General features: G+C 38.4%; 1 protein-coding gene across 1 annotated transcript in view; it reads right to left on the minus strand.

Moving 5' to 3' along the window:
• NAV3 (neuron navigator 3) overlaps positions 1-19,546 on the minus strand; it is a 267,393-nt gene that overhangs the window by 88,353 nt on the left and 159,494 nt on the right. The window contains exons 10-12 of the mRNA XM_071766381.1: positions 18,848-18,956; positions 18,039-18,422; positions 14,749-14,868 (exon numbers count right to left, since the gene is read on the minus strand). Of these exons, the coding sequence (XP_071622482.1) occupies positions 14,749-14,868; positions 18,039-18,422; positions 18,848-18,956 (613 nt within the window). The remainder of the gene's footprint in view (positions 1-14,748; positions 14,869-18,038; positions 18,423-18,847; positions 18,957-19,546) is intronic.

Below are 19,546 nucleotides of genomic sequence, written 5' to 3' on the forward strand. Positions count from 1 at the left end.
AACCACAGCACGAAGTAAAATTATCACTACATTTTTGCCACTATAGCATATTACTACAAAGTACTATGCTACTACATGTATTTCCATTTATGACACAATAGAGCATTTATTTATCTATATATAATACAGTTTCATTCCTTTATCTAATTCATCTGGCTAAAAACTACTGGAGGTCAAATTGACATAAATACACATTCCCTAGTGTATACCAATGGCACCTGGAACACACTGATGTCTCCAGGCAATGTCTGGATTTCCACAGTTTGGGAAGGAAAGGAGATAAATGAAATGCTTCTTTATACTTGAGACCATCTTAAAGGGTTCTGGAGCAATCATTTGGTTATACATAGTAGCTGTCAAGAGCTGAGACACAAATCTCAGGGAGCCACACCATCTCTGCTGAGCTCTTAGATCCTTCTCAGCTGCCAGTAGTGTTGCAGGGACACTTAGGGCTCTCTCTGCACCTGGCCATCATTCAGCACAAAGGGCCCATCATATTCTTCCAAAGGAAGCCAGAACATCCATGTCAAAACCAAACCAAACAGAAATGCTTAAATGCTTAACAGAAATGCTTGCATTTTTTCAGTCAGCATTTTTTCAGTCAGCATTTCAGAGTATTGAATCACAGCTATAAAAAAAAAAAAAAAAAAAAAAAAAAAAAGTTGGTGACTCCCTTCGAAGGAGAACTGGAGGCCCTAAATGGCAACCGGACCCATTCCAAAGGGAGGTCTGCTGCTTTCCTGGGGCCTGGGTGAGGGATATTACTAGGAGACTCCCTGAGCTAATTTGGCCCTCAGATTATTATCTGCTGTTGGTAGTCCAGGCTGGAAGCCATGACAATGATGGAAGAAGTACCAGGGCCATTAAAAAGGATTTCAAGGTGCTGGGTTGATCAGTTAATGGTATAGGAACACAGGAGGTGTTTGCCTCAGTTCCTGCAGTAGCATTCACCCCATCCTGCAGTAGGGATGAATTAGGAGAGGACTAGGAAAACCCATCTTATCAATAGGTGGCTAAAGGATTGGTGCCATCTCCAAAATTTTGTGTCTTCTGACCATGGGGCAAATCCCACATTACCCAGGCTCCTCAATTCAGATGGGCTTCACCTGTCTAGCAGGGTCAATAGGACTACAGCCCATAAGTTGGTGGGGCTGATCAGGAGGGCTTCAAACTAGGTTTGAAGGGGGAAGGGATTGAAACCAGGCTCTCCAGAGATGAGCCTAAGGGTGGAAAGTCCAAGTTAAGAGTGAAATCAGCAGCCCAGCTGAAGTGCATGTACACCAATGCACACAGTATGGGTAACAAACAAGAGCAGCAGGAAAACTCTGATGTAGTCACCATCACACTCCCATGACTGGAGTGCTGCCATGGATGGCTACAAGCTCTTCAGGAGGGACAGACAAAGTAGGAGAGGTTGAGGGGTGGCTCTGTATGTTAGAGAGTCTCTTGACTGTAGAACTCAAGGTCAGAAACAATAAGGGTGAGTGCCTGTGGGTCAAAGTCACAGGGGAAGCCAACAAGGCTGATATCTGTAGTAGAAGTCTGTAGTAGACACCCACCCAACCAGGCTGATGAGGGTGATGAACTATTCTACAAGCAGCTGGCAGGTGTCTCAAAATCACCAGCCCTTGTTCTCCTGGGTGACTTTAACCTGCCAGGTGTCTGCTGGGAACTCCACACAGCAGAGAAGAGGCAGTCTAGGAGAATCCTAGAGCGTATAGAGGACAATTTCCTACTCCAGCTGGTAACTGAGCCCACCAGGGATGGGTCCCCACTAGACCTTCTGTTTACAAACAGAGAGGGGCTGGTGGGAGATGTAGTGGTCAGAGGCCATCTGGGGCACAGTGACCATGAAATAACAGAGTTTTCAATACTCACGGATGCAAGGACGGCCATCAATAAAATCTCTATGCTGAATTTAAGGAGGGCAGATTTTGGCCTAATCAGAAGACTGATTCAGAGTGAACCCTAGGAAACAGCCCTTGGAAACAAAGGGGTCCAGGAGGGATGGGTGTACTTCAAGAAGCAAGTGTTGAATGCACAGGAGCAAACTGTCCCTGTGTGCTGAAAGGCAAACCAGAGGGAAAGATGACTGGTCTGGCTGAACAGGGAGATTTTAGAGGAAATTTGGGTTAAAAAGAGAGCTTACAGTTGTCTATGGAAAAAAGGGATGGCTACTCAGGAAGAGTTTAGGAATATAGTTAGGTCATGTAGAAAGAAAATTAGAGAGATGAAGGCACAATTTGAACTCAGTCTTGACACTTCCATTAGGGAAACAAAAAGTCTTTCTACAGATACATCAATGGCAAAAGGAGAGGCAGGGAAAACCTCCATTCTTTGTTGGACATGGGGGGAAACGTGGTTACCAAAGATGAGGAAAAGGCTGAGGTATTTAACACCTTCTTTACCTCAGTTTTCAACAGTCAGACAGGGTGTCCTGAGGACAGCTGCTTCTGGGGCTTGTAGAGAGAAATAAGAAGCTGAACAGCCCCCCTTTAATCCTGGAGGGAAGAGTTTGTGGCCTGCTGAGCCACTTGGATCCTCACAAGTCTACGGGACCAGATGGGATCCACCCCAGGGTGATGAGGGAGCTGGGGAAGAGCTCCCCAAGCCGGTCTCCATCATTTACCAACAGTCCTGGATCCCTGGAGAGGTCCCAGGTGATTGGAAGTTGGGGAATGTCACAGCAATCCACAAAAAGGGACGGAAGGAGGACCCAGGAAACTCCAGGCCTGTCAGCCTGACCTCAGTGCCTGGCAGGGCTGTGGAGCAGATCATCCTGGGGGCAATCACACAGCACCTACAGGATGGACAGGGGATCAGACCCAACCAGCACGGGGTCAGGAAGGGCAGGTCCTGTCTGACCAACCTGATCTCCTTTTATGCTCAGGTGACCCACCTGGGGGATGAGGGGAAGGCTGTGGATGGAGTCTACCTGGACTTCAGCAAAGCCTTTGACACCATCTCCCATAGGATTCTCCTGGAAAAGCTGTCAGCCCAGGGCTCAGACAGGAGCACTCTGTGCTGGGTTAGGAACTGCTGGAGGTCAGTTCCCTTGTAGGATATACTCCTTTTGAATATTTTCTTAGGAAACTACTAAATAATTTTGAGTAATCTCTAACTGTAAAGAAATCTTATAGTGTGCTAAAACAATCATTTTGGGGAAGTTTTTAATGCAAATACTATATTGTTTGTAGGGTTTGCACTGGTGACCCAGAAGTAAGAAAGCATCATGGGGGAACTAGTGTAGGAGTTGTTCTGTCTTTTTCGGTGAGGCCAAGTATTAAAATGTATATAACAAATGTCAGGCTGATCAAATTTTTTACAGACCCACAATATTCTGATGAGATTCCTTCAGCAAACATACATACACATCTTTTAAAATCACAGTGGTTCAACATACTGGTATTTGTTCTCTTAAGTGGAATAGAAAAAGACAGGCAAGAGTAAAATTCATGTCTAACAGAATTCCTTTAAAGACCGAAGGCTTTCTGTGGGAGTTCCTGAGGGAATTCTCCAGGGTCAAGTGCAAAGAGAAAGTAACTTGCTAAATTTACGACTTAAGCATCCAGCTCTTGCATTTAACCATGTACCATTCATAAAGACCTCACAACATATTTGACATAATTTTTACATTTTGGCACACTCTTGCAAACAGTATTTTGGAAAAACTTTCAAAGATACAATAGAGGACAACACAACTGTGGAAGGTTCAGTTGTTTTAAAATCACTCAGGTGTATTTCTGTTTGTCTAAAAGATTAATAGTAAACATGTAAAAATATAATACCCTCCACCGTAAATATAGTTTTATTTACATTTTCATGGCCTCAATAGTGCAAGTGATTCTAAAACAATCACATTGCTTACAGTCATTTTTTTAAATGTCAAGGTCCTTATTTTTTCCTATTTTTTCTTTGTAGACCATACGTTTTCCTGACTCAGGCTTTTAAGTACAAATCCTATAAAACCAGGTGTGAGATACTTAAGTTTGGTTCTCTTCCGAGGATTTGTGTTGGACTTACATCCAAGCTTGTCCTTGCAAAATGCAATTGAGATACCAAGGACAAAACATAAAGCTGTTACCCAAGATAAGGTGGTTTCCCAGAAACTGGTAGCATGAACACCAGAACTTCCTAAGCAATTAACTTGGAGTCTTGGTTAGTCTCCTCCCAAATATACTATTATTTGACATAAAAATGAAAACACTGTCCTTAGTTCTCTGCTGTATTATATATATATGCTCAGTGATTCAGTGGCATGCTGGAATGACACTCATAAATACAAGCCCAGTCTTAAAATTTCCCACACTGCCAATCCAATAGAGCTATTCCAAAAGAAAATATGATGGATAACTATATGTAAAATAGCTGTATAGGGAATGCTATTGAAAATCTTGTTAGGATATTAACTTCCACATTTCTCTGGAAGGCTCTAAATTATTGTTGTCAACCTTATTTTTTTTAGAAATACAAATAATTAATTTTCCTATATGTTTTTCCACTGAGTTTATCCCCTTCATATTCATCCATTTCTCAAGACTATAGCTGGTAACATTAGTTTACCTGATTAAAGAGAGAGAAGGAAGGATACAGAAAACTGGGAGTCATAAATTTATTTCTCTACTGAGCAAAGGGAAAATACTTGTAAAATACAACCAATTCATTTATTTTCTATTTTATTTTTTTATATTTATTTTTATTTTCTATGCCTCAGAAGAATTGGGTCATACGTGACACACCGAGGCAATTCTTCATGGAGGGGAAGGATTCAAACTGAAAGAGGAAAAAGAGCAATTCTTGAACCTTAAAGAAATATTCTGATTTATTTTTCAGTAGCTTTGCTGTACAGAAATGGTTTTCTTAGGATGGAGCCTTTATAAAATCTTCTGGAAGGTAACTCCTTCCATGAATGGACTAACCCCTGGATCATGGATCACAAGCTGTCATATTGTGCTACAGCCGATGTAGCTGCATAGAGGCTTGTCCCTTCACTTCAGTAGTCTAATGGAATTTCTTTTATTTAAAATGAAACCCCCCCAAACAAACAAAAAAATGAAACACCAGATTTTTGTTTGTTGGTTGGTTGTTTTGTTTTTTTTTTTTGTCATTTAGTTCTTAAAAAAATTCATAATACCACATAAACCAAGAGCTAGCTGTGTTCCTCACACAGTTAATAGAAAGAGATAAGAGATAAGAGCCCCCAGATGGAAGTTTGTGAGTCATGAAGCTTAAACCCTTATAGATCACATCTTCCTTCACGTAACTCAGTACATGTCCTTCAGTCACTCCAGACACAGAATATTTATTAAATTCTGTCTGGTTTGGTATTTCAGTCTGGCAATAAATGCCTTATAGAAAGTTGTAGGCTTGATTTAATAAATAAATAAATAAATAAATAAATACAAAAGATTAGTACAGTCTACCTTTGTTTCCCAAGTCTACTTCCTAAAATTTACAGTTTCACTACTAAAACTGTGTGTACACTTCTAGCCTGAATCTGTATATCTTCAAATTGTAAGCACTGGCTGTCAATATTCATCTGTTCATTGACGAACAGCCAAAAGACATGTAATACTTCACTTAATGTTTTCTGATTCTGCAGATTCTTTTCCAGAAACTGCTTCAAATACTGTCCAATACTGAGCACCTGATCAAAATTTGTTAAATATTATGTTATAAAAGAGTCTAGCTTACATCAGTAAGATTTATTTCTAGATAAAATACTTTGAGGAATGACAAAAACCTGTTCTGTCTATTACTATACTTCCCAGGAAAATGCAGTAATTTCAAACACTACACATGATTTTAAGCCACAATGAAGCAATTTTTGCTTTTCTGAATATAACTACATAGAAATTAATGGGGTTAGCAGCCATTTTACATTCTATTTTATAGTATGAAATGGATCTAGAGCATATTATGATAAAAAGGAACAAAAGAGAAAGCTTAGCACGTTGGAAATTAAAGCTGATTCACACAAGCTAGCATACAAAAAGCTTGTTTGGTCAGGTAAATTGTAATTAATAAAAATTATTTTTTATTTCATGCAAATAATGCATTTTAGAATACTCAATCCACTACTGAGTATTATACTCAATTGAGTATAGTTGATATATACTATACTCAGTTGAGAATAGTATTATGGTTTGAATTATAACTATCATGCACCGTTTTGCACAGAACTTTTTCTGTGAAATGCATGGAGTTCTACTCTTTAAGTTCACACATCTGATCCTGCTTAAATTGTTATGACAATATTTTGTTTACAAAGGAAATCTTTGAAGACTTAATGTTTTAACAATCAGATACAGATGAGATTAGTGCTGTAACTTCAAAAGAAAATAAACTCCAAGCACATTGCTGCACTTAACATTTCACTGTGCCAAGATATGATTGTCCCAAGGGCCTCAGGAGGGGCAGGAAACCTTCACCACCGGTGCTTTAGACTGAAGAGGGAGGATCATCTTTTCCTCTCTCCATCAAAAGAAGACTCAGAGGTGGCATAGTTAAGATTTATAAGTAAAATGTTGATACAAGCAAATGGAGGGGATTTTTTCTCCAAGGGAAAGGTTAACACATGTTGGGCTCTGCAGTGAGCATCATGCAGCAAGGGGGATTCTCTGCACTGGCGGGCAGTTTTTCTGTCATGATGGATCTGGATCTTTCACATACTGGACCCTTTCCCTTCATGCTTTCTCCCTTTGAACACTATCTTTAGTTCGCCTAGTTGAAAGTTCATTTTTTTTTTTCAGACAACAAAAGGCTCCCATTCTTTTTAAACCTGCACAGCTTTAGATACATCCTTCTTTTAATTTTACCTAATCATAGATAACCCATGCCCAGGTTGGATTCTTTTTTAGACACTAATGATGAAGTTAGGAGGAAGAGCAGGTATACAGAACAACAGCAAGCAGCTGTCAGAGCGTTAGAGGTCTGCTGAAACTCCTGGATCCTAACATTCTTTAAAATGAATTTATACCTAATAAATCCAAAGCAAAGGATTTTTATAGTGTTTCAAATTAATAACTTCCTATGCAAGTGCCAACTGGAAGGTTCTTAAAATTTGTATGTTTTGTTTGCAAAGTGTGCATGCATATGCATACCAAGAACTGTCTCTGCCTGGTAAGTACAAAGAATAAACAGTTCTTAAATAAATGACTTAAGAAATAGGTATATTTTATTCCACAAGTAAGTAGGTCTCTCTGAGGCAATTTACAATAAAAGACAACTTCAGAGATCATAAGCTGCTGCATCTCCAGTATTATCAGAATCACGAGTTTTATATTCAATATCATAAAGCATCTATCTAAAATATGGCAGGTTTGTTAATGTTAGAACTGTAATCTCAATTGCACCTACTTTATTGAAAATTTCAATGCGATTTTTGTTTAATAGACATGAAGGAGAGTAATATTATAGAGTTTTTTCCTCCAGCCATCAAACAAGTCAATATATTTTAAGGAACTTAGTATGTTCATGGACTTCAGGACTAAAGAATGTATAACACAGGAAAATCAAGTTCTTTAATTTCATATTTCAGGCAGGCTATTTTGGGTAATGATGTACATCTTGCTACTCATGTTTTGTTCTAACACAAAGGTAGGCAGTACAGTGGTCTTTGCTGGAAACAACCAAGTACTACAGTGGATCAAAATGCTGCTGCTGCTGAAACTGTAAACTGTGCCTCAGGTAGTTGTTACTAAACACATTGGTACCCTCTTCAGAAGTGGATTACAATCCACATTTTTAATGAAGGGAAGTATTAGGAGTCTGTTCACGTACAATAAAGTCCAGCCTCACTTAAAATAACTTAGAAGTATCAAAAAATATATATTTTACAAGTATATAAGCAGAAATAAAGAATGCAGATAGACTGCATGAAATTAATACCTAGATTCACATCATCCACTTTGAAAAAGTAGATTTGTGAGAATGCTTAATGTGTCAGCTGCAAACAGCCAGCCTTTAGTTTAATGACCCTACAGCAAACTGCTCAGCTCATTTAGCATTGCATGTGAATGTAATTTGCTTCCATTCCTTTCAAAAGTTTAAAACCCAGTTTCCATTAATTCCTTTTTCGTATAAGACCTTTTTTTGCCATTCATTTCATATAATCACTTGCAGCTCAGTCTTGTTTCAAAAGTAAACCTTGCCTTTTCTGAATGTCATTTCCTTCTGTAAGCTGGGTGCAAAGAAGTGTGTCTGCAGACATGAAGCTGCAGGATCATGACAGTTTAACATCCTAACAACAGTATGCTAACAATGCAGTTTGTTTATGCCACTGATATTAATAAAGTATCTGAACTTAAAAACTCACACAGCTGTTAAACACTTCCATGTTTTGGTCTGTGGTTCTATGGGCAATTTCGTAGAAAGCAGATTCACAGATTTAGATCAAAGTCCAGTTGCTCTTCTTACTTTGTATTGTCCAAATCCCTGCTTTTGAAATCATGACCAGAAACAAAGTCATACCAGTTCAAATACCATTCTTTCTAAATTAATAATGCTGAACAAAATAATATTAGTGAAAATTTATTTGTATTATGCCTTCAAAAATAAGGTTTTTATCCTCAGTGGATCCTGAATACTGAATAACATAATGAGCAAAAAACCCAAGAGTGCTTTTTTGACACGGGCATTCTGCTCTTCACGTGTGGATACACACACATTTATAGTTTTTATGTTCACATATAGCATCCTTAGTTTGCAGAAAAAAATAAAGAGCAAGATACACATTAAAATAGATACCTCTAACTACTATGCCAAAATGAGGGCATATTTACACCAGAGATCATGAAAATACAGGAAAATACTATATTTTCTCAGAGAACTTGTGGATACCCCTTCCCTGGAATGGTTCAAGACCAGGTTGGGTGGGCTATGAGCAACCTGGTCTACTGGAAGGTGTCCCTGCCCATGCAGGGGGATTGGAACTCGATGATCTTTAAGGTCCCTTTCAACCCAAATCAATCTACAGCTATATGGTACTATGATATGGGTAGAATAGCGATACATATTGTATTCCTCTCCACTGAACAGCATCCCAAAGGGTTAAACTCCAAATTACATCAGCAATTTCTATGTACTGCCAAAGCTTTATAGAGTGAGAACAGGCATTGTATTCTATTAGGATATAAAATTACTGTTCATTATGTCTCTCAGCCTTTTCTGATACTACCAGCCATATGAAACACGTCTGCCAGTTCAATACCCCTTTAAATTCAGGAAAAGTTCCTTTTCCAAAAGTACAGTATTCCAACTCAAGGCTCATCCACTCAGACAAACACTAGAAAAAGACTTATATTCATTCATGCAGGAAGTTAGTTAATAAACTACAGGCAAAATCTGGAAGATTTTATTGTAATTATAATTAATAATGTATTATGGTGATTATGGTTTGGCTGAGAACAAACAGGCCAGCCTGAGCATGTCTGAGATAACAGCCAAATCTGCACATGTGACAGATTGTGGAAGCATTTTAAAAACTCTTTGTGCTTAAGAGCTCTGTGTAACAGGGGCATAGATTCAAGGCAACAGGTCATGGTAAAAGCACACTAAGCAGCAGCACAAGCCACCTTTAAAGCTCTGGGCTACATCAAAGAAAAGGTTAAAAAAACCCCAGTGCAATATGAGAGGAAAGTGTTTGCACAACTTATATTGACTGTTGACTGATAAAAGTGAATGAAATTGTGTCTTTTGATAGTGCACTAAATTCATCAAGGGGCTGGCAGGGCAATGGTTGAACTCAGTAGAGCTATATGCCCTTCTAAAAGGGCTTGTTTAAAATTTCCTAACAGTTATTATGGAAAATTTGGAATCATTGCCACTTACTTTTCAATAACCCTTATTCTTCCCAAGAACATAATTCATTTTATGTGCTTACATCCAATCTCTTTTGGCTCATCTTAGTTTGAAAAGAGTTTTGAACTCCAACAATGTTCCTAAAATACTCTAAGAGTCCCAGAGGGCAAATGCTCTAGTGTAGAGGAGGAAGACAGAACAATAAGTGGAAAGTAATATAATACCACTGAGATCCCAAGTTAGCCATATGCCAAGTTACAATTGCTGCAGAGCATCCACATTCCTCTTTAACTAATTTCTTAAACAAGGTATATTGCAAGGAATAAGTATTTATAGACTCAAAAGAAGTCATTATTAGAAAAAAAATCAAAAGAAGACTGATACAACCATTGACATCTGATGCTGCCAGTGTTGCTTCAGCCTTTCATTGAACCATTACAATGCTTTCCCTAGAAGAAGCACATATGCTGTGTTCCCTTCTACATCATTACGCTTTCCAGAACAGTATGCAAGCAACATTTAAGCCTTGGCTTCTGCTGCATTCGTGAATTTATTTTTTTATGAAGTTGTTCTGAGAGCAACTTAATATTTTATTTCTGGTTGAGCTCTCTCAGGCTAGGTGTCCACATGGAGAACCTTCAACCCTTTGTTTTTTGTCAAGAATTGAAGATGCAGGTGCTGTCTGAAAACAGTTAAGAGGAATCAAACTGGGGACATGATTGTGTTTTTACATCAGCTTCATGCTCTTAATTTCAATGACTTATTCCTGATTTATCCATGAAATGAGAATCAGTCTGAAAGTACACATTTGCCAGCAATGGCATTACCCTCAAAGATATCCTCAACCCACATATCTGAAAGATATTGTGCTGCCAGCTCACAGAAGGAACAACTTTTAAAATACAAGCAGAAGCTTTAATTTAGGTTATCAGAGAAAACACAAGTTCAATTTTCACAAAGAACATGATGCTGCTGTCAGCAAAAGTTGCTGGCTTTACTGATGGGCAGAATACAGAAACTTCTGTACTGCCTGCTAATGTAAATCAGATATTTCCACCATATCATCTACTTTCTGCCTGCACACAGGTGTCAGCAGAGTCTTTTACAACAGAAAGACCAGGGCAAACCATGTCAACTATGAAAAAGGCTTATACTAATGATATCACAGAGAAAATGCCTATGTCCTTCCATACGTACAGGGATGATAGAGAAGAGAGTAATCATTTTCATGGAAGTTCATAAGACCAGTGGCAAGGCATAACTTGAAGTCCTGCTACAAATCCTATTTTATTTTTTTCAGGGTAGAAAAAATAAGAACTGAAATGCTGTGTGAGATAAGATGAAATCTTGGTTACCCACACTGTTGTGAAGGATCAAAACATATTCTGCCAAGAAAAGTGATCATATCAGTAATCTCAGCATTGCTTTTTCCACCTGATTTAATATTATAAATCATAGAATGAAAGAATGGCTAGGCCTGGAAGGGACTTTAAAGACCATCAAGTTCCAACCCCCCTGCATGGGCAGGGACACCTCCCACTAGATCAGGTTGCTCAAGGCCCCATCCAACCTGGCCTTGAACACTTCCAGAGAGGGGGCAGCCACAGCTTCCCTGGACAACCCCTGCCAGTGTCTCACCACCCTCAAATTAAAGAATTTCTTCCTAATCTCTAACCTAAATCTCCCCTCTTCATGCTTTAAACCCTTTCCCCTTGTCCTCTCACTATACACCTGTGTAAAAAGCCCTACCCCAGCTTTCTTGTAGACCCCCTTCAGATACTGGAAGGTTGATATAAGGTCACCTCAGAGCCTCCTCTTCTCCAGGCTGAACAACCCCAACTTGCTCAGCCTGGCTTCATAGGGGAGGTGCTCCAGCCCTCTGATCCATTTAGTTGCTCTCCTTCAGGAGCTCTGTGTCCTTCTTATGCTGGGGACTCCAGAACTGGACACAGCACTCCAGGTGGGGTCTCACAAGAGCAGAGCAGAGGGGGAGAATCACCTCCCTCAATGGGCTGTCTGTGCTTCTTTTGATGCAGCCCAGGACCCGGTTGGCTTTCTGGGCTGCAACTGCACATTGACAGCTCATGGTTAAGATACTGGCCCAACACCCCCCCCCAAGTCCTTCTCCTCAGGGCTGCCCTCAATCCTTTCTCCTCCCAACCTGTATTCATGCATGGGATTGCCTCGACTCAACTGCAGAACCTTGCACTTGGCCTTGTTGAACTTCATGCAGTTTGCACGAGCCCACTTCTCCAGCCTGTCAAGGTCCCTCTGGATGCCATCCCTTCCCTCCTGTGTATTGACTTCACCACACAGTTTGGTCTCATCAGCAACCTTGATGAGGGTGCATTTAATGTGACACACATTGCTGAAGATCAGCTCAAACAATTTTTGTGTGTGTGACATAGTAAAGGTTTTTTGATATCAGTTTTGCCAAGCACGTTTTTTTTTTAGCAACAGAACTCATAACATTATTTTTTTCCCACTTCTTACACTCCTTTTTTTCTTCTTCAAAGAACAGCATAGGGTTATGCACAAACCCCTGTCTGTGCTGACAAATCTCACCTAAGGTTGCAAAAATCAAGCACTGAAAGGTCAGGAAATACCAGTGCTGTTTGAACATTCATAATATGGTAAATATAATTTAAAATATAAGTTATGATATAACAATGTAGTGTAGCATAATATAATTAATAATATAATCAATAAGATAATTTGTAATATAATGTAGTATAATATAATTAATATAATATAATATGATATAAATTCCTTATGCCTGAGTATTACAATCAAGTTTTTAATTATATTTTAGCATATAGTATTTCTATGACATCTTGCTTAGATGGTGTAGAAGAGCACAGGAATCCATCTTTCATTCTTTTTGTAAGGTAGAGTAAATTGTACTTTACATCTGTAGGCTTTATGCTCAAAATTTACTTTTGCTCATGCAGTTTGCTAATGTCAAGAGTAGTTTGTCTGCACATGCACAATGAAGATGGAATATATTGAAATATTTATCTGTGGTGATCAAATAAATCTTCCCTGAATACACATTAATTTAATTTCGTAAAAGGTGTTTATCTTGCATAAAATTGATCAGCTTTTCACACAAGACCCAGAATATTTTCCTGACAAGTTTGAAGTTCCTGCTCCACAACCTGACAAGAGACAGATTTTGAGATGGAAGGCTCAGAAACAGCAGAGTAGTTTTTAGCACATTTTTAGCCAGTCTGACTAAGTTGTATAAACAAACCAAAACAGATTTATGTACAAGAAAATGATGGACAATCTTATTAATTGAGAATGGACAATAGTTTCCCTGTGGTTTCACATTCAAAATATGTACCTACCTGCATATTATATAGAACTAACTATCACATACATTAATAAGTAACACTTCAAAGAAAAACCGAGTGTTTCTGAGGCACCTAAGGCTTGAGGAATACGAAGGGAAAATTTAAAAGTCCCCTCATTTGGACCATTTTTTTTCAGGAAAATGTGCATGGTTTGAAAACTGAGTGTCAATACGGTGTAGCTGGAAGATTTCTAACAACTTCTCTCCCAGGTGAAAAAAAAGATACAGAGACATAGAAAAACATGGGGGCTCGCAACATTCTGTCTTTAATTACAACTCCCAGTCTTTTCAGTTTCCAGCCTCTCTCCCACTTTGAGCTTAAGGTTCTGGTTCTCACATACAGCACTGCACAGAAGTCACTCCTTCCCACATCTCATTTCTTATTTTCTCCTGTTATTCTCTGACTTCTATTCAAATTATTTTTTTTAGATGACCACTGTACACTTTTCTCTGGTGTTTGCATCACATCAATGCTCACATTCCAAAGAACTGAGCTGTGTTCATTTGAATTGTTATCTACAACAGGCTTTTCCTGCAAGGTAAACAAATGCTAATATGCCAGCTAAAGCAAACTTTTTTTTTTAAGTTACCGTTTCACTAGAGGAAAATCACCTTCTTTATTCTGATGCATTTCATGCACTATTCAACTAATTCAGACTTGTGTCACAGATATAATTTTATCTGTGAACTGCGAAAGTAAAAATTATACCGAGGTCAATAGCCTAGATACTCTTCAGCTAATTTGATGGATTTGTAATACCAGATTCACTTTGTGAATTTTTTTCCCTTCCAGATTAAATACATTTTTTTCCTAAAAGAAAACTTCATTGTAAAAAATTGGTACTGAAATCAACCCCCTAAAACTGAAGATTGCCAAATTCCACAGCTGCTCCTTATCTCTATAATAGTCTGACCAAAACCTCAGAGCTTTAAGTTCTGCAAAAGTTGGATTATGAATTTTCATTTCTGAAACATGGATACAAGCCACCAATATGATTCTATTTTAAGTTCAAGGAAAAGAAAGAGAAAATGTTTGCATGATCAGCAGAAGTACTAGGTCAGGGAAGTGTTGTTCTTCTTTCACACTGCATAGACAAAGGGATATAACCTCACTTCTCGCTTCCCACTGCTCATGGGTGCTGCCTTCTTCTGACAGCCACAGAGGGCAAAACAGGTGGATAAGATCAGAGTTCTGGTTCCAGTCAACTCTAAGTGTGGGTTCTGACCCACTTTGTCAGGCACACACAAGCTCTCTGCTGATTAGAGGCCTTATATATTCTCCCTGTGCCCAAGTCAACCTGTAAAAATCATGTAGCATTTCAGAGATTCAAGACTGCAGGTAAGGTCTGGGCTTCTTAATATTTTCTCTTACATCTTCAACAGTTCTTTCTAAGATTTTTTTCTAAGTCTAACGTGACACATTTTCCTCACTTGTGGTATTTGGTGTATTGTGTGCTCAGAAACCTTTCAGTCTCAGAAGCTTGCTTTACTTTGCTATTCCTTGTGAACAAAATGGTGATATATTAGCAGATATGAAGGATGAAAAATATCTGTAAAATTCAAATAGCTTTTACTTAACAAAGAACTATTACCTGTCTGCATCCACAGTCACATCATGAACCCCTCTCTGAATGACATCTCGAGAGGCAGCTAAATCTGGTATTCGGTTCAGACTTCTTGTATATAGGTTGAGTCCTCCATCTGTCATGTACCTGAAAATAAATGTGTGGTCAATCAGTGAGAAAAGCAGCCATCTGGCAACCATCTTTCACTCTAAAGCTAACGGACCATGGAATTCAAATGTTTGAGGTACTGGCTGTCCTGATATATGATAGACACCCAGAATGGGGAGATCAGATATACATCTATTTTCTAGGAACATTTGTCTTTTTCTCTGATGGCTTTACAGGCCAACCTGTTTATTAAAACATATTTAGAATGAAACTCTCAAGTAGTTTCAAAAATGTTAAGTACATTTTAAATATTGCCCTTTTGCTAAATAATATCACATAATGAAGACATTAACTCCAGTTAAAAAAGTAAAAAAAAAAACAAAAAGAGGAAAAAAAACAGTAACATCCATCTACATGGAAAGAGAATTGAGAACACAAATCTGTAGTTCCTGTTGGGATGCAATCACTGAGACGTGAAAGAGATATCCACTGAAGCCCTTATAATGACATTTAAGAATCTGTTTCTATCTGTGTTCCTTTAGCTTTGTTTCTACAACTTCAACGGCTAATGAATTGAACAGTGAGTATAGTGCTGCTTACTTACTAGCCAACCATTAAAAGTTTTTAAATTTCAAGCAACAGAAATAATTTCTGGAATGCCTACCTACCCCTTAGTATCTCAACAAGAGGTCTTGGTTCTTATAACTGAGCAATATGACAAGCTTTTCCTACTCTCAAGACCTGTCCATTATTTTCTGTAAGAAGAACCCATTAAACTCTCTTCCTCTAAAGCTCTTGGTTTTTGCATTTTCCTCTCATAATTTCATACTTCAGTGAACCTGCTTAAAGTAAATTTACAGGTTAACAGAAAAAAGTGTGGTCCTGATAACAGGATGAAGGCTGAGATGTTCTACTGGAGTACAGTCCCTATGCAAATAATCTTTAAAACCAGTTCTCTTTGAGCGTCGAAATGGCACCACTCAGATCCACCTTTTCAGGTCCACAGACATTTAATTTCAACAGCTCTAAACATAAGCCAATGCTCCAGATGCTCTTCTACCCCTCTCCCTGCACTTCCTTCTGGGAGTGGCTTTAATTGAAATCTGCAGAGCTAATCCAGCAATCCAGGAGCCCCAGGTCCCACTACCAGAGCTTGGGTTGGGCAAGATGGTGCAGAATTTGAGAGCAAAGATGTGTTAGTTAAGCAGTGTGCTGTGTGACTGCTACAGGTTGAGATAGCATCACATCCTGGGTCTGGCAATCTGGATGAAGGTAATTTCAGGTGCATTCAAACACAAAGTGCTGGTTTCCTTATTTTTAACTAAACTCTAAGGAATTTTATGCACTGGTAAGATTTGGCCTGGAGTTCGGCAAAGGATTTCTGAAACCCTGGTATCTGGAGTCTGCAGAAGGTATCGTCAAATATGTTTTCAAAGGTAAATTAACAGTCATACTCACACACTAGATTTATCCTTTTATTAAAGACTAAATTTAGACTTCTTGACAGATTATTTAGCTAGGGAAGAATTATGATGAAGATTTAATTCCTTTCCTCATTCTAATTTCTAATTACTGCTATATTGCTGTCCCCAAGTGTTTAAAGTAATTAAACTGAAAATGGAAGAGGCATAAAAGAGTTAAAACTACATGCCTCAATTAAATCTGAATTTTCAGAGCTAATTAACTTGTTTTTAACATTTACTGCACCTACAATTGTTAAAAGAGCACATTGCAACTTACTTTGTATTGAGTCATCCTTATTACAAATGCAAAGAAAAGTCATGCATATGACTATATTAATTCTCTAATGTGATAAGCTAATTAATAAAACTCATCAGGCACTGCAAAAAGATTCCAGTATATGTTCGTTTTTTGGTTGTTGTTTTTTATTTAAATAAGCCCATGCATCCACCAAAGGCAGCCTTTATATTTTGTTTATGATAAAAAGTCCTCAGACATTAAAGTATTACGCTTTCCACAAGTCTTTTCTTTGTTATATCACACACTAATTCTATGCTATGGACAACCTTGTCAGCAGTGCTCCATTCACAGGTCACTGAGACAGTGCATCAGGGAGATACAGGAACTGCCTTTCTTTATAAATATGCTTTTTATAGAGGTCTATCTTTGGATGGTGCTTGAGGTGAGGCCCTACTGTAGAGAGGGCTTTGATCACAGACTTAAAGTAGGCCTTAGGAAGGTATCATATCCAATTTCATCAGCTGCCATTCTCTAATCATAGCTATACCTCAAACTAAAAGATTAGATTGACAACAAGAGTTCTAAATTTATACAAAGCAGTGTGGTGTGACACGGCCATGAACTCCATGGGACTTCTGTCAAACAGAATGTTACCTCAGCCACCAAGCAACTTTGAGATTCCAACAACAGCAACGAACCAGAATTTAAGAATGAGTATAAAAGTAGAATGGCTTTTTTGATATGATTCTTTAGGTGTTCTACAGATACATAGGAGTGAAGTGGCTTTTAAGATTGATGTAAGTACTGTTAAATAGCAATTTCAAACATAGGGAATAGAGTCAACTATTTGAGTCAACTATTAATTGGACTCAATAATTGTTATTACTGATTAAGCAAAAGTAAAAATATTTTTTATTCTTCCTCCTGGGAACAGATTTGGTCCTCTAAGAGAAGATGTTCCTACAGCTCAGACGATACACATAGCTGAAAAGCTGGCGTAAAGGCCCATCACACAGACTACACTAGACAACATCTGAAGTGGAGACAGAGAAAGTCAGGCCTGTCAGAAATAATTTTTCATCAGCTGCAACCAATATCATATCAACTACCTTGAATAAGGTACAAAAATACCAAAAGAAGACCTAACCCAGGACAAGCAATGAAAGATGCTGCTTTACCATATAACTAAGAAATTGCAGCAAGTAATAAGGAGTACCTGTGCTCTTATCAAAGCTCATAGCAAAGTCATGTTGATTCTGAAGGAGAAGAACTGAATTTGAAGGTAGGTGATAAAATCACTGGAAGCTTAGGGGCCTTTATATATATATATATATGTATGAATATATATATATATTATATATATGTTTTGGTTTTGTTTTGTTTGTTGTTTTTTTTTTTACGTAGCAACCATAATGCAACTTCCACTTGTTTGCCAGAATTTCTTAGCAAAATCCCACCAAATCTGCTTGCTGTTTGTTAGTTCAAACGAGGAAAAGAGTTTTACTTACCCACTGTTGATGTCATCAGTTCGGAGGCTCTTCCCAAGAATGTCCCCATCGCTCATGTAGCCCCCAACGTCCACTTCAGCGGACATGTCCAAATCATCACTCCCCTTCTCACTCATCCCCATCTGTGAGATATTTCCCAGGCGAGACACAGCTGCTCGGCGCAGAGGGGTGGTGTACATGAAACGGGAAGGGTCTGTGTGTATGAACCGACTCGTGGTGCTGCGAGGATAGCCACTGCCCAAGGATGGGGCATCTCCTGCCTGCAGCCGGGGACTCGCCTGCCCCAGCCTCCACGTCACCGGGTTGGACCGGCTCGTCAAGCTCGGGATGCTTCTCCCATTCACCTCAGTTGTCACAGTGCTGTCAAAAGTTGTCTCCAACGTGCTGCCAAACAAAATGGAGAAGTCAGTGAGCTGTTCTTTCTTTGTTCCTGAGAAGCATGGAAAAGCAAAGGCTGGAAGAATTTTTTTTTTTTTTTTTTTTTTTTTAAAAAGTTCTCTGTGTGTTTGTCAGTCTGCATGTGCACAGATATATTTAGTATACAATAAGCTGTAGTTTTAAAATAACTTAAAATAAATTGTATGTGTTTTTAAGTAGATGTATAGAAAACAATAACCATCTTTCTGAATGATTGTATGACTCTTTGACAGTAACATATATTAGTCACATTTTAAATTATTGAGGCAATCTAGCAAACAGCATGGTTAGTGCCATAGATAATATTCCCCTGCAAGTCTTTTATTCATTCAGCAACTAGTAATACTCTCCTACAGTGTAAATTTTTAGGACTCTACACAAAACCAGTGTACCTGTGGCTTATCTGCGTCCCTCTAAGGCTGGACATAGTTTCTTCCAAATTCTGTCTCAGGTCTGCTATATTCTTTACAGTTCTCATTCTTCTTGTTTCAGGGTCTTCCCCTGGAATAAAACAGGAAAGACAGCATGAGTTTTAGCACATGAGAGTGTTTAAGGTTGAATGAAGTACATACAGCTGGGAACTCTTATAAAAATTGAAACCTCATATTTTCAGTAATAGAACATACATAGGCTTATAAATAACATGCCATATGTAAAAAAAAAAAAACCCTGAAAAGGGTCCTGTTGAAGTATCACTATTAGGGCCCAAATATATCAATGAAACCCAGATTTACATTTATCCTCTGTAATCAAGGCATGATGCAGTCCCAGACCACTTGTTACATTACACAGCCCTTTTCCTCCGTGAAATTTTACATGACTTGGTAGAAAATAAAGCCACAGTTTATCTCTGTCTGGAAAGAATTGGGGTATCTGTTACAATGACTCTTCAGTATGCACTTAACATGCAGGCTATTTCAAAGCATTGCTTAGTTCAGGCACTTGATAAAGCATCTTTCCTTAACTGTAAAGGTTTCATGAAGGGGGGGATTATTTTTCATATATGATTCAAACATAGTCTTCTTGGGATAAAAATCTGAATACTCTGAACATGTGTCATTTATGTAAATATAGATTTTAACAGCCTTCAG

This window comes from Heliangelus exortis, chromosome 1 (genome assembly GCF_036169615.1).
Source record: "Heliangelus exortis chromosome 1, bHelExo1.hap1, whole genome shotgun sequence".
NCBI classification, from domain to species: Eukaryota; Metazoa; Chordata; class Aves; order Apodiformes; family Trochilidae; genus Heliangelus; species Heliangelus exortis.